This window comes from Lepidochelys kempii, chromosome 5, assembly GCF_965140265.1.
Source record: "Lepidochelys kempii isolate rLepKem1 chromosome 5, rLepKem1.hap2, whole genome shotgun sequence".
In the NCBI taxonomy this organism is placed as follows: Eukaryota; Metazoa; Chordata; order Testudines; family Cheloniidae; genus Lepidochelys; species Lepidochelys kempii.
This window is the reverse complement of record NC_133260.1, coordinates 125501276-125517527: the sequence shown is the minus strand read 5'-3', so window position 1 is coordinate 125517527 and position 16252 is coordinate 125501276. Positions and strand designations below refer to the sequence as shown.

At 42.4% G+C, this 16252-nt stretch overlaps 1 protein-coding gene across 2 annotated transcripts; it reads left to right on the top strand.

Annotated features, from left to right (window-relative positions):
• Positions 1–234: 234 nt before the first annotated feature.
• On the top strand, positions 235–12897 carry SLC25A51 (solute carrier family 25 member 51). 2 transcript variants are annotated; one of them, XM_073345722.1, is made up of 2 exons: positions 235–318; positions 7831–12897. In XM_073345722.1, the coding sequence occupies exon 2, from the start codon at positions 7868–7870 to the stop codon at positions 8744–8746; it is 879 nt and encodes a 292-aa protein (XP_073201823.1). In that variant the 5' UTR covers positions 235–318; positions 7831–7867; the 3' UTR covers positions 8747–12897. The 2 variants fall into 2 exon arrangements, with proteins under 2 accessions (XP_073201823.1, XP_073201824.1); XM_073345723.1 differs by lacking the exon at positions 235–318 and adding an exon at positions 389–588.
• The last annotated feature ends 3355 nt before the right edge of the window (positions 12898–16252 follow it).

Here is a 16252-nt window from a genome sequence, read left to right as displayed (position 1 = left end):
CGCGCGCGCACACAGGCCTGGCGCGAGACCGTGTCGACGCAGGGGCCGGCTCTGCAGCTGATTGGGTCGGAACTGGGGGCTCGAGAGCCGGTGAGGGGGGCGGGCCCATGCCACATTCGCTGGTCACGTGGCGCGTTTCTGCCTCGCCACCGCCCTGGGAGGGGGGCGGGCCCGGGCGTCCAGGTCACATGCCGCTGCTGGCCGGCACACGCGCACGCGCAGAGTGGGGGCTGTCGGGCTGGGCCGGCGGTGGCCGAGGAGGAGGGTGCCGGGCCCGGCTCCTGTCAGCGCGCGCGAGCGGCCATGGAGCCGGCGCGGGTGAGTCGCCGCCCCTCCCCCCGCGCGCGCGCGGGGCCCGCCCTGAGGGGACAGGTTAGCGCCTGTGGGGGCTGGGTGCGACCCGCCCCCGCTCGCCGCGGCCGCCGTTCCTGGCACGGGCGCGGGGCGGAGCGTTGGCGGCCGCGCGGGGCCCGCCCTCCCGCTGGCTCGAGCCGCTGCTCGGGCGCTTGGGGCCGCGCCGCCGGGCCGGCCGGGGTCGGGCTTCGGGGCCCCAGCGGGAGCAGCCCGATGCGAGGGTCCCGCCGTAATGTCAGTGACGTGTGGGCCGCGCCCTGTGCTTCCGGCGGGGCGGGCAGGGGTCTTCTCCCCGGTGGCCCTGTGGCGGGGTCACCTTCGCCCCCAGCGAGCGGCTGCCGGTCACTTGCCCGGGCTGCGTGGCTGCAGCTCCCGCCTTCCCCTGGCTGTGCCGGGGCAGCGGCGCGCCTCCCTCTCCCGCGCTCCCCTGGGCTCTGTGGCTCCGCTTCGGGGTGCACGGAGCCCGGGGAAAGCCTCCGTTGAAAGCGCTTTTTTTATTTCAGTTTTTTTTTTTTTTTAAATAACTGAAGTACAAACGGAGGAGTTTATTTTGGGAAGAAAGGCATGTTCTCACTGGTTGGTCACCTGCTTTAATGGTCCTCACTTGCAGCTAAACAGAGGCTTTACACGGGATTTGTTGCATCTTTGTGCACGTAGGAGGGCACACGATAATTGTCCACTTATTTAAGCTATTATATAGCTTAGTATTTTCAGTCTTCTTTGTTGTACGTTTTTAGTATAGTAGAAAATGGTGAATGATATATTGCTTATTTTCTGGACAATTAACTTTCCCCCCATGATTTGTGTCAAGCTGAAGCAGAAGGGTAACTGGCATTTAAATACACAAAAAGCATATATAAAGCTTATTTTTTATTTTAAAAAAACCCTTAAATGTTTGGATACGTACACTTCTCATCAAAACATATTTCACATTTACAACTAAATGATTTATTAGACAGAGGGATTAACTGTAGTCAGTGAACTAAACGGATCATTTCAGGCCAACCTTCAAAAACTTTCAAATATGCTTAAGTTCCTTCCAGCCTAAGGCTATGGGAGAGTGTCTCCTGCAGACATAGTGCAGTCCACAGCTTAAGTCAGTCCGAGGGGTGTTTTTTTCACACCCCTGAGCGACATAAATTTTACTCACCAAAATGCTAGTGTAGACATAGCTTTGGTCTCTTGAAAATGAGACCATCTCCTACTAACCAATTGTGCCATATTTATAAAGCTTGACCTCAAAAGTTAGAATGGGGAAAAACATCTTCCTTTATATAGAGAAACAGCTTTTAACTCCGTTTTTGATAGAGGCTCAGTTTTATTTAAATGTTTTGAGTGACTTATGGTAACTTCATATTTCATTTTAAGCAGCTTTATTTTTAAAAATAAAAACTCCTCATAATATAAATTTAAAAAACCTGATTTAAATTAAAAAAATCAAATTTTTATCTACCCTGGTTTGATCTCATTTTGGTTGTTAGGTATCGTGTGCGGGTGGCCTGTGATATACAGGAGGCCAGACAAGGTGATCTGATGGTCTCTTCTTGCTTTTCAACTCTATGTATGAAGAGACTCAGGTTGTGTCTACACTGCCACTTTCAGCGCTAAAACTTTAGTCATTCAGAGGTGAAAACACCCCCCACCCCCAAGTGACAAAAGTTTTAGTGCTGAAAAGCGCCAGCATAGACAATGCTTCATCCCAGAGATAAAGCTACCACTGCTCATGCAGGGTGGGTTTTTTTATCGCCGTGAGAACCCCCCCCTCCCTCGGGTGATAAAGCGTGTCTACGCTGTCCACATCACAGCTGCGCTGTAACATGGGCAGTGTAGACATACCCATAGAAAGTGAAAATGCCTTGGGAACAAAGCTGAAACTGAATGAGTCTCTCTTTAGTGTTCTAGCTGATTGAATTGTAACAAAGCAAACAGCATACCAGGAGAAAAATAAATTAGACTTTTACAGTTCTTTGATGACTTAATCTGCAATGTTAATGCAAACTTTTAAAAGAGTTTTATGTTGATTGTGCCCCTTTAAAGAATGAACATAAAGAAAACTAGGTAATTAAAAGAAACTGTCCTTATAGCTTGGGGAAAGTAGAGAACGTTAAAAAGCTCTCAGCTGGGAGTGAATGCAAAGGAAAATTATAAGCACAAGAAAAACCTGCTTAGAAGTTGGCTCAACCTTTTTTTTCCCAGGGAGGGACCTTCTGTTCTAAATTTAGATCCTATTCTAAGCTGCTTCTGGGCTCTAGTGGTGCTCCAACTTTTTTTTTTTTTTTTGCATGGGGACCCTAAAACCATCTGTTTCTTGTAACACCTACCGAAAGGCTGTAAAGGATGATAGTAACTGCAAGAAATTGCACTGCGGTGTTGTGGGATTGGAGGACATCTTTCTGTGTTCCACCTTCTACCAGCACTTAGGACGGGGTGGGCAAACTACGGCCCGCGGGCAGGGTCCGGCCCCTCAGGGCTTTGGATCCGGCCCGCAGGATTGCCACCCCAGTGGCGCTGCGCCGCTCCGGGAAGCAGCCACTCCATGTCCCGGCAGCCCCTGGGGGTGGAGGGGAGCGGCAGAGAGATCCGCACACTGCTCTTGCCTGTGGGTACTTCCCCCAAAGCTCCCATTGGCCAGAAACGGGTTATCATGGCCAATGGGAGCTTCGGGGGAGGAACCCATAGGTGAGGGAAAGACACAGAGCCCTGTGGGCCCTCTCCCTGCAGGGATGTGGTTCCAGCCGCTTCCTGGAGCGGCGCAGCATGGGGCCAGGGCAGGCATGCAGGGAGCCTGCCCTGGCTCCGGTGCACGCCGCTGCCAACCCAGAGCCGCTCTAGGTAAGTGGCACCGGGCCAGAGCCTGAACCCCTCCTGCACCCTGCCCCTCAACTCCTTGCCCTAGGCCCCCTGCCTGCACCTCGCACCCCTTCTGCACCCCAACTCCCTGCCCTGAGCCCCCTCCTGCACCCTAACATCCTTCCATGAGCCCCCCCATACTGCCTGCACCCCTCCTCTGCAACAACCCCTTGCCCTGAGCCCCTTCCTGCACACCGCACCCCCTCCCACACTCCGCACCCCAACCCCCTGCCCTGGCCCTGCAAGCAATTTCCCCACCCAGATGTGGCCCTCGGGCCAAAAAGTTTGCCCACCCCTGATTTAGGTTAGCCAGTGATTTTCTTTGGTGACTACCTCTTGCTCCAGAATGTAAAATTTATTTTAAAAATAAAATCTTTAGCCTTTAGTAGCTGTGAAGGTAATCTTCAAATGTAAACCAATGTATAGTTAAGTCTGCCTGATCAGAAACAGTTATAAGGGAAGTCTGAATTGTCCCTATTCATTTAAAGGGAGATTTAACTCTGAAGCGTAATAACTTAAATGTCATCATAGTTAACTATTTAACTTTGATCAAAGAATGTGATAAGTAAAGGGACATTCTTATGAGGATCTAGCCAATCTGAGTGGCATCCCATTTTAGCATCTTTAGTGGGTGGAATTTTGGTTATGAGAAGATTTTCAGAGAGTATCACCATTTATTCCACCCACCCTCCCCCAATTAAACATCCAGTTGGCATTTAGAAAAAAATTCTGTTATTTGCAAATTTGGGCAATTTGATACAAAAATCAGTGAGACAATGCCATTTTTAGAGTCAGTTTTTGGAGTAGAACCAAGCTTAAACGTTCATGTAAGGCTTGTCATGTACTAGTTGAGTTTGTCTTGTCAGCGGTTTGCAGCAGTGTCATAAGAATGGCCATAATGGGTCAGACCAAAGGTCTGTCCAGCCCAGTATCCTGTCTACCGGGAGTGGCCTGCATTAGACTGTCCTCAGTGTATGATTGCTTGTTTACATTTATACATTTTTATCTCCTGATATGGCTTTGAACTAACAAATCCCAGTGTTACCCACCTCTGCCTTTCCTGCCTTTACATGGTTTTAGTCCTCTTTGCACCAAAATAATAAATGTAATAGATTATATATTTTCTCACAAGGGTCTCGACTACCCGAGTAAAAAAGGCTAAAATATGACCAGCTAACACAAATTCAGAGGTCTTAGCCTGCATCTACATGTATGTTACTAGGGCTTTTCAGTCACGTTGAGCTAAAATGATTGAAGGAGGCACCCTTTTTGCTTTTATGGACAAGTCCCTGAAGACCTCAGACCTGGGGAAGTGGGTGATGCAGGGAATTAGGGAGCATGTTACTTGTAGGTCAACTAGTTCAGATATGTCCCAAACTAGTATTAGTCTAAAGTTACCAAAGGTGGCTTCTGAGTGACCTATATGGAATGATTTGGTGGTCTCAGTCAAATTCCTAATGAACATGTGGCCAAATTTAAACAAACAAATATTAAAAAGCCCTTGTCTTTATAATTGGAACTCTTCTAGTTTGTTTTAGCAGAGACCAAGGCCAGATCTCCAGTAAAGACTTCTGCTGGCATAGCTATAATTGGTCAGAGCTGTGACCCCTGACAACACAGATGTGCTGGCAGACACGCCTAGTGAGGATGGAGTTATACCATCAAAACGGCACTTTTATTGGTACAGCTTGTTTTGTTCAGAGGGGTGTTTTTACTATACTGGTACAAGTTGCTGCTCTGCCAGTAAAGCTGTGTTCACAGTAGGAGTACTTTGCATGTATAGTTGACAGGTATTCCTGTACAGTCCTGGTAATGTGCTTCCTGTGTAGACATATCCTAAGACTAAAGACATGGAGACTGAACTACATTTTCACTTCTAGAAATGAGGCATGGAAGTCTGCAGTACTGGTACCCAGGTTGTTAATTAGATGTTTTAGGTACAGGTCATCAAAACCTACTTTCTAATTGGTGATGTCATGTTCACTTACTAACTTTCCGTAGTGCACAGCAGGGACCTCGTTGCCAAAAGTCAGGAAGATTCCTAATCTTTCATCATTGTCATGTTAAATGGGTACAAAAAGGTAAAAGGCAATGGGATGCAAAGTATCCCCTTCGCACAGTTCTCTCACCCTACTGTTGTTTGTGTAGCCCAGTGGGTAGAGCACTGAGCTGACATTCTGGGGTCTGGCCTGCTGGGTGACCTTGTTTCCCCATCTGTAAAATGGGGATGATAATGATGCTTAGCTCCTTTTTAAATGGCTTTAATATCTATTGATGAGAAAAGCTTTCTATAAGAGTTGGGTGGTGTTAGAACAGCTGTAGGGATTTATAGGCATTGGCAACAAAGGCGCAAACCAAAACTTATATTTCTTCATAATGCTCGAGGACTATATTGCTGGCAATAAAGTTTAACTGAAAAGTAGCCTAGGTACTTCTGAGTACCATTGGAGAAAGAGGCAGGTTCCTGTCCCCTGACTGCCCCCCCCCCAACCCAGACCCTAACCGCCCCCCTGGGACTCCACCCCCATCCAACCCTCCCTGTCCCTGACTGCCCCAACTCCTATCCACACACCCCGACCCCTGAAAGGCCCCCTGGGATTTCCACACCCTATCCAACCCCCTCGTTCCCCATCCCCTGACCGCCTCCCCCGAACCTTCGTCCTGTCCAACTGCTCCCTGTCCCCTTACTGCCCCCCCCAAGAACTCCTGACCCATCGAACCGCCCTCTGCTCCCTGATTGGCCCCCCCAGAACCCCTGACCCATCCAACTGCTCCCTGTCCCCTAACTGCCTCCCCGGGACCCCCTGCTCCCTTACCATACTGAGGCCAGCCGTGCTGCCCTGCAAGAGCGGCAGGCCAGAGCGCTGGCAATGCGGCGCGCTCAGGCTGCAGGGGAGGGGGGATGGCAGGGGAGGGCCCAGGGGCGAGCCTCCCGGCTGGAGCTCAGGAGCCGGACAGGAGGGTCTCGCAGGCCGTAGTTTGCCCACCTCTGCCATGTGCTCATGCCTTCTGATGGAGAATGCAAAGCAGAGTAGGCTTTAGAGTTTAGACACCTTTAAATATCTCCTTTAGAAGTCTGAGCTATATTTAACTATTCTGGAACTGAATGAAATTTCCAAACAATATAGCCTAAAATCAGATGTTAAAGAAAGGAAAAAATTATATTAAAACCAAACACAAATAATATACTTGGGTCTAAGACACCGTAGCTTTTCTCGTGTAGGTCACAAAACTTTGAAATTGCAGATATTTAGAACTCTCTGTAGATAATACTTGTATTAAGAACTCACTTGTTGTCCCAGTTCTTCTCTGACCTTTAACAGGACAATATGTGCACCTAGGATTGATTAATTATAATTCTGGAGTCAGCTCTTTATACTTACTTGGTATTATAGCATAGCCAAGTATGCAGACATAGTTATTTAAATTACCTTACCATTTTGACAAGCCACATTTGAATTTATGGTTTGCTTAAGTGGGGTAACTTCTCTCCTCCCATCCCCAAACCCACTGTATGTTCAGGTTGCATTCAGTATTTTATGGAATGCTGTTTCTCTATGTAATCAGGTTGTGTGGGTTTTTATTTTCCATCCCTTAATGCAGTGGTCCCCAACCTTTCTGTGGGAATAGCACATTCTTATTTCCAACAGAGTGTGGCGGGCGCCAAACACCCCACCGCCGAGAAGCGGCAGCGGAAAGAAGCCCCGCCGCTGAAAAGCCGCCAAGAAACGGCAATGCTTCTCGGTTGCGTTTTGGTGGTGTGGTATCCTGCAGGTGCACACAACTGCCCCGGCAGGCGTCATTGTGCCTGCGGGCACCGTGTTGGGGACCCCTGCCTTAATGCATCTCACACTTACCCAAAAGATCTTTCAAAATTGTACACTCAGCACCGATTCGGATTCCTTCCGACCCATCCCCATTATATTTTTGTGGTGTTCTGCCTTTGGATAAAACCATGTAGGTTGCTAATTGACATCTGTCCAACTGCTTACTTTCCCTGAGCTAAGTTGTTATAGTGTAGACAGTTCTTTAGAGACTATACCCATATTTTCTATAGTTTGTGATCTGTAATTTCTACTCCATAGCAAATGTGTTCTTTACAGATAAGGTTTGGTCTGTTACAGGGTCATGTAAAATATGAGTCTGAATAGTCAAGATGACTTGTAATAGCAAGTTTAAAAAAACAAAAACATACATTGATTTGTTTTGTATTAACAATTGTCAAAATTACTAATGTGTAGTGTAGGAACCTTAACTTCTGAATTTCCTAACTTCCACGTACATTTTCAGCTTTCACATGGCACTAAATATGCCACTTCGTTTTAAAATTTATTTCTGTGTATAACTTTTTGCATTTAATCAACAAAAAAGTTCCTTGCTTTTTTACCCTACCTTGTGTCAGTTAGCTGAACAATGTATAAATCTTTCAGTTCTTTGAGAGCTGTAATGAAACCACTTGTACATGTGTGAGCGATCAAATGTGGCATTTATCATTCTGTTCCTCTGAATTTTCATGAAATTGCCTGAAGACTTTATGCATGCAAAGGATTTATATACATGAATAAAAAAAAGAAAGGGGGGTTCTGTGCAGCTGCGTTCACGTTCTCCTTTGCCTTCTCGATGTAGGAGAGGACAACACCCGTATGACGAAAGAAAGAGCAGTATGATGGATTCAGAAGATCTTGTCCTAACAAGTTCAAAGCAAGATATTGCTCATCACATTGTAAAAGTTAGCTCGGGTAAACATTATTTTTGTGGATATTGTGCAGCCTTCACCAATATAGCAATCACCTTTCCCATCCAGAAGGTCCTCTTTCGACAACAACTGTATGGAGTGAGAATAAGGGATGCAGTGTGTCAGTTACAGAACGATGGAATCCGAAACCTGTACCGTGGACTCCTCCCTCCATTAATGCAGAAAACTACAACTCTTGCCCTGATGTTTGGCTTGTATCAGGATTTCTCCTCCCTGCTCCAGAGGCACACAAATGCACCTGAACTTGTGACTTGCAGTGTGGCAGCAGTGCTTGCAGGAACCACAGAAGCTCTTCTTACACCTTTTGAGCGGGTCCAGACTTTGCTTCAGGACTACAAACATCATGACAGATTTACAAACACTTACCAGGCTTTCAAGGTGCTAAAAGACTATGGAATTAAAGAATATTATCGGGGTTTGGTACCTATTCTGATCCGAAATGGACCGAGTAATGTACTCTTTTTTGGTCTGCGAGGACCCATCAAGCAGTGTCTGCCCGAAGCAACTTCTTATAGTGCTCATTTGGTCAATGACTTTATCTGTGGAGGGCTGTTGGGTGCCATGTTGGGATTCTTGTTTTTCCCAATGAATGTTGTAAAAGCTCGCATGCAATCTCAAATTGGTGGGGAATTTCAGTCTTTTCCAAAAGTTTTCATGAAGATTTGGCTGGAACGTGATAGAAAACTGACACGTCTTTTCAGAGGAGCTCATCTGAATTACCATCGCTCTATTATATCCTGGGGCATAATCAATGCAACATATGAATTCTTGCTTAAGTTATTATGAAAAATGTTACCTTCTATGAAGTCCCTTGTCTCAGTTGGGTAGTGGCACATGGAGGTTACTTATTTCCTAGGATCAAATTTGTCATAATCAGACCTGTTCATGAATAACATTGAAATTTGGAGAGCTTAATTGCAAAACGGTGGTTACAGCAGGGAGAGAAGTAATTTTTACCAATGCCTGCTTAGTCTGAAAGGTAATTACAGTCAGTCTTCATTAATGGTCTTCAATCTTTATGGGGTGAATGTTGGCATTGTGTCTAGATCTTAATTTAAGAAAAATCAGTTTGCTCAAAAGTGCGCTCTTTATTAAAGTATTTAGATGCTGGAAGGTGAATTCACCCATACCTGAATAAACTAATTGAAACTTACTTTCTCTTTAAATATTGGCCTTGGCCTAGAAACTTACTCCAGGTCACCCTCAACCTTTCCTAACACTCCTGGTGATCAAAACTGTGCTTGATTGTGCACTTTGTGGAATATGAAAGTGAGGGAGGCTGACAAAAGCTATTTAGTTTCCCTACTTGGTAAACTTGGAAGGTATGATGTAGCTGATGCAGTTGTTGTAAGAGTACTCTGAACTCCCATAATGTTTCAGGTTTCCCAGGTATCTTTACTGTTTGAAACCAGACTGCCAACTTTTAATGAGGATGGTGTTACTTCTCAACTAAGCCTTAAGATTCAACAAAGCCTACATGAATTATTTTTGCCAGCTGGTTTTTGCTAGTCTCCTAATATGAATGCCATCTTGTCAAGCAACATTAGGTAGCTACTAAGGCTATGTCTACAATGCACTTTTTTAACCATTTTTTTACGACAAAAAGCACTGGTGTGAACAGTGCTTTATCGGCAGGAGATGCTCTCCTGCCCACAAAGCAACTGCCCCTCATTGGAGGTAACTTTATTTTGCCAGCAGGAGAGCTCTCTCCTGCCATCAAAGAGTGGCTACACCGGGGACCTTACAGCGGCACAGCTGTGCTGCTGTAAGGTACGCAGTGTAGACATAGCCTACATTTTCAACTTCAGCATAAGCTGATCTAGTGCAAAGTAGGGGTATGTGTACTTATGTGATAAGGGAGTAGCGGGTGAGAGGGGGCGGTGGCGGGGAAATGAAACAAATTTTATCTAAAAAGCTTTAAAGTGTCCTTCATGTTACAGTATCACCTATTTGTGAATGTAGAGTCTTTTATTTTGTCTTTTGTGCTGCTTAGTTTCCGTTGCAAACAGGCATGGCGCCAGAAAGATAACGTGGTTTCTGCAACATTAACACGTACAGAAGTCGTATGAAAACTGACGGGAGTCAAAGTACTTTGTAGACAGCTTTTGTTGTATTAAGGTAACATATGTCCTTTTGCAACTATTTTTACTTCCTTCATGTGAGGTGGTAGCATAACTGATCACTTCAGTCAGTATTTTTAGCTGAAACTTGCTCTACCCTCCATTTTATGCCTTGTTCAGGGTATATCACTGTAGTGGAAAAGGCACTCCAATACTATGGCGAGGAGGACCATATAAGCTCTGGGCTTGGGGGTTTCTCTGTGATCATTTAATCATGTTGATAAACACTCTCATAAATATTAAACAAAAGTAATGTACTTGGTATTCAGGTGGATGTGCTTTAAGGCCTTGGAGAAGAGAGGGCAGGAACACAAGTGTGATTACCAAACTAGTGGTCTTCATATAAAAAAAATGACTAATTTTTTTGTATATTTTTATGCAAAAATGATTCATAAAGTATTTTCATATTTTGTGGTGACCAGGAAAGCTTTCAGAAATTTTGGATGTTTTTTTAATTTTGATTACTTTCAGAAATTTTGGATGTTTTTTTAATTTTAGAGTGAACATTACTTTTTTATGTATCCTTAAGTTTTCAAATGCTTATGGTTTTTACTTTCTTACCCCATTTCAGTTGTTCACTTGACATAACTGCCCCTAAATAATTACTCCCAAACAGTATGTCCTATTTCTTTATAATCTAGCTCTATACTACTAAGCTTCACAGTCAAAGATGGCCAAACACAAATAAAGCACATTGATATTTTGAATGTTGTGATTCTATGGATTTAAATATACTGTCTGTTGGATGTTACTGGTGGAATCTGATTTTACCAGTGTATTGTTTTTGTAACCTTTCCTTGATGGAATAAAACAAAAGAAAATCTGTTTCCCTGGCCTTAGTTTTTTGTAGCACATATTTTATACTTTTATTTTTTCCTAATAGTGTGTTACTGGCACTTGAGAAAAGAACATAAGTTGGAGCAAACAAAGCGAGTGTTAGCAATTATAGTTCAATAAAACAGAACATTTGTTGAGGCTTGGCCTCATGCTGGTTTGTTACTATATACCACTTCACAAGGGAAGAGCCAAGAACCTCTTCCAACTCCATTTTCAACTTTTAGGTCATGGTTATCAGGAGTTTAAAGAGGATGTCAGGCATGGCTAAATGTCTCTTAACAGAATTATACAACTTGGTTATATTCTGTGTACAGGAGAGTTGTCAGTGAAGTTAATGGGAATGCAAAAGATGAGATCTCTTGGGTTTAATAAAGATTTGATAGTATCGGAAATTATATTCCAGTGATTTAATATGAGGATTATTGGATGGCCTTAAGTCTGTAGGCAAAGGTTAATGATAAACAATGTGTCAAGTTAGAGACAGGTAGGTTGTGGCAGAATGCAACAAATTAGTATTTGAGTAGGTCCAGATTACTATTTTCATCTGAGCTGGAGGAACATGTACTGTGCAGTTTAGTAAACTGGGATGGGTAGCCAGTATCAGTAAGATAAATAGTACTAAGGGAGCTATAGTGTTAAAATGGACAAAAACGAATTGGATGCAGGCGTGGGAAAGAATGATTGAGGTGGGAGAGTGTGCTAATACAAGTATGGTCCCTGCTCCCAAGGAGTTCAGTCTAGTTACTACAGAGGCTAGATTGTTCTAGGAATAAGTGTTTGTGTCAAATGACCCAAAACAGAAGCATGGATTAAGGAGCACTGATGAGAATGGGAGAAGAGAACCCTTATTAGACTGAAACAACGAGGCATCCTTGTGGCACCTTAGAGACTAACAGATTTATTTGGGCATAAGCTTTCATGGGCTAGAACTCACTTCATCAGATACATGGAGTGGAAAATACAGGAGCAGGTATAAATACATGAAAGCATGGGAATTAGACTGTAAGCTGCATTTACAGAGATGTGCTGGAGCAGGGAAGTCCATCTGACTCTAGTCAGGCTAGCTGGAACATTATTCATGTCTGTGCTCAGTATCAAAATGAAGTAGGAAAATCAGTAAAAGCAGAGTACCAAGCTATTAGGGTACTGATTCAGACACATGGGGTATTAGAAAACATACTGATGGACACAAGTTGGCATTGTGGAAGATTGTTACAAAATATCTCTGCTTAAATTTTATTAAGCTAACTTTTGACTTATTACCCCCATCTTGGTGAACAACTTAAATGTTTGTACCTATTCTTGCTATTAGATTAATCTGAATAAATGTGGGCAGGTTTTTTTTTGGTTGCCTTTCCTGGGGTTACATGCATTTCCCATATTTCATATTCCATGGCAAGACTCAAATACATAATTTCCTAACTGCCAGCATTGTATGAGATGTAGATAGGTGGTTTGATGTACCAGTCTCTTGCACCAGGTGAGTCAATCTAATAAAAGTGGAGATACAGTAATGTAGGTTGCTCTTTTGTACCAGATGCTACATCTGATCTCCAGAGCCTTCTCTAGCAAAGGCAAAAGCTGTGATAATAGCAAACACTGACAATGTGCAAAAAGATTCACAAAAATAAACAGTCAATGACTGGTTCTTTTTCACCCCTTGAAAGGGATATAATATTTAGTGAAATAAAGATTCTCAAGTTGAAGGAGTGGCTAGGACTGGAAGCAAATAGTGCAGTAAATAGCTCTCCAGCCTATGTGGTTCTGTTAGAAGTATGGAATATATCTTAACATTGGGAAAAATGCACCCTATCACCTTTCAAAAAATGCACTGAATTGCTTTATTAAATGTTTAATTTATTTTGCAAGCAAGAGAAACTGTTCACAAACAGTACAAGTTACTGAATAGGAGCAAGTACAGTATATTCAGAACAGCTCTGCTACTTGGTATGTATTGTATTAAAAGTCTACCCCCTCTGACTATGAAACTTTGATTATTTCAAAATATTCTACACGCATAGCTTACTCTTGTATTAAAAAAGACTTCTACAGTTGGTTGGAGACCCTGTTGAATACTAATATCATTGTAGCAGAGAATGCACCATTGACTAAGATCATGCTTTCCCTCCCCTTCCAACAGAGCAATCAAGCTATAAGGGGAAAAGAGGCAGGCATTTTTCTTTATCATAATCTTGGAAACTAGGGATTTTTTTTAAGTTTCCATGCGGCAAATGTATTTGTTGCATTATGAAGAGCCTGAATTTCAGAGCTCTTCTGTTTAGCTAAGACTTCAGTTTTATTTTGCAATACCTAAACTTTTCTGTACTAGCATTATTTGTGGCATCCTCAAGGAACAGTGTTTGCACTCCTCCTAAATATTGTAGGATCAATGAAAAAATGTTAGTTTTCACTAGTACATTTTCCATGTAAACAGTTAGAATCTTGTCTAGGAGATTTCAGATTAACAATAAAGCAAGCCAAGTTTTGGGCTTCAGTCCTTTAGTGTGTGTCTAGATATATTTTGCTTTTCCCCATTCTCCCCACCTCAAAATAGAGACATGCCAGCTAGATCTTTTCACTGAGCTACAAACCTTTTTTTAAACTTTCATTTTTACTCAGTTACCTCTTCCCTTGCCAAAAATGTTGACAGTGCTCTGGTGATTTAAATCTGACCTCTAGAGGAATATGTGAAAAATGCACTTCACTTCAACAATATGGTCACTGGACAAATACAAGAGTTACTGGCTTCAAACACACTAGGCGTGGTTTTCATAAATACTTCTAAAAAGTAAACATTCCTATGGAGATCTGCTTCTGCTTATCAGTCATGCTGAAGATGGAAGAATTACACTTTACTACAGTAACTAATGAATATGAACCATGCATTTAGAAAGTATATTGCACACTTCACAGTCCAGCTAAGATCACTAACGCAGAGAAATACTTTAAAATTTAGCAATAGGTTTAATACTTGAGTGGTATAAAATATACCAATACAAAACAATGATAAAAAATGATTGGTATAAACCACTACCTTAATTGTGGGGTTATCTATTTAACCCATTTTGCTCCTTATATAGTATTGGGATGGAAGAGGGTTAGTCTTTCAGAATTTAATGCAAAGCAAGTGTATAACTTTTCTGCTGCCTAGAAAAAAAATGCCAAAGCTCACCCCAAGTCACTTTGTTAATTCCATAAGGCAAGATAATGTGATTTAGAAAGATGAAAAATGGTGAGAATTTTTTGGAGCTATAACTGCAAGGCATCTAACTAGTCCGTTATGCATCACTGCACAAAGTGTTTCAAGGTACCGTTAACTCTACTGAAGTAAAATCTATTTGCTTTCACTGAAAACTTCCAGCTATTATTGAAAGGAGTAGTTAAATAATCACAACCGAAAATTATTTCATTCTAATTCAACTTATTGCAAAATGTAATCAGAAAAGTTAGGCAACATTCTTACAGCATACATGGACGGAATTGGTCTTAATATAAAAATGTATCTGCTCCTACAACACACTATACATACACTACAAAGCACCACAAAACACGATCAACCCCCCCAAAACAGGGCAACCTCTGTCATCAGCCTTGCACTTTTCAATGATCTCGCTTCAAAGTGATGAGCTGTTTTAGATGGTCGCTCCCGGTGCTGTGCATTTTCAATAGTCGCTATATGTCATCTGTTTAACACAGTAACAATTCTCTATTTATACAGAAAAATTCGTGTCAAATGTTTCAGAGCAATAACCTTTTTAAAAAAAAGCATGTCATGAGGTAGAATTAAAAATAATACTCAGTGCATGTTGACAGGCATAGATTTAAAAAAAAAAAAATGCGAAATGAGCATTTCATTTCAAGGAATTCCGATAGTCTGAATAGAAATTACAAAAAGCTGCAATTATGTCAGGGTGCTTTTCTGCATTTCGAATCAATACACCTGGGCAGAGAGTACTTTAGAGCAATTCGAAAGGATTGACCGTTGATCTTTTCAGCAAATTATTTAGCAAGCCAAGGAGAAGCAGACTGGGGTATTCTGAGACGAGATGGTCCCTGGAAAGAACTTTTCCTTATCAAGTGGTCCACAGAAAGAAAAGCTGGAGAATTAGGGTCCTACATAATTCTGTAGGGATATATTATTCTTAATGGGTATGATAGTTGCATATGTGCATGCTGGCTGAGAAAATACTCTTCATTCTGGTTTTTAAAATTAACTTAGTACTAAAAGGCTACACAAACTTAACCCGGTTTGCCATCCTTTGGTCTGTGAGCTGTAAATCTTCCACTACGGTTCATTTCAAGAGCACAATTTATATCTAGGAGTTCTGCCACCCAAACACAGATAACAGCAGATTCCTGTTCCTTTGTAAACTGTTTTTTTTAAATATAAAGCCTAATCTAAAAACTGTTTCCACATTAGAGAGACAGTCTCCACAGGAGTTTAACTTCTTTGCAGATCAGAAGCTTGCATCCTGGTCATGCACAGTAGTACATTGGGTATTTAATATAATTTGTAATCCCTTACATCATAAAGAAGGAAAATACCTTGAAAGCAGACCTACCCTCATTCAACAAATCCAAATTGACTGAGAATTAAATTTTCAGACTATTGAACAGTACAAAATGGATACATAAAGGCAGGTGAAGACTGAAGGGATATTTCATTTCAATAATTTGCATTTTGGACAAGCCATTTTATAGGATGAGTAAAACTGGCATGTAGGACCATGTGTCCCACTACAGCCACTCAATCCCCTTTATTTTTCTTTGAGAAAAAACAAGTAAACTTATTTGACTTGATCATTCTGCTTTATGCTGAAAATGGTTTATTTCTAGTGCATATTCTTCTGAGTAGTGTCAAAGTGAATGATTTTGCTCCCACAGCCTAGTGTATTTGTTTTAAAACAAGCTTTTAATGCCAAGAGAATACATAATTTGATCACTTACTTGTACATCTCCCATCACTGCTGTTCTGAGCTCCTGGTAGTAGCACCAGTGATAAAAGAGCTCATGTAGTACCCAGTTTTCACTTCAATAACACACTGAATCTAAGGCATGTCCTTTCATTTTGGGCATAAGTACCTGTGTACATCAGTTGCTGTAAGATGACGAAGGGATAGCCCTAGACTTTGCTCCATTAAACGTAAAAGTAGGACTAGGTTAAGAGCCACTGCCCCCTCAAAATGCAAGGCTATTATACAGAGAGTTCATTTAATACAGGAGAAATGGGGGTGGATAGGGAAGGATTCAACAACTCCGGCTTATTTTGTGTGGAAATAGGGAATTTCGTTTCTCAGTTGCTGCATGTTCAGTCACTTGAACTCAATCCTCAAAC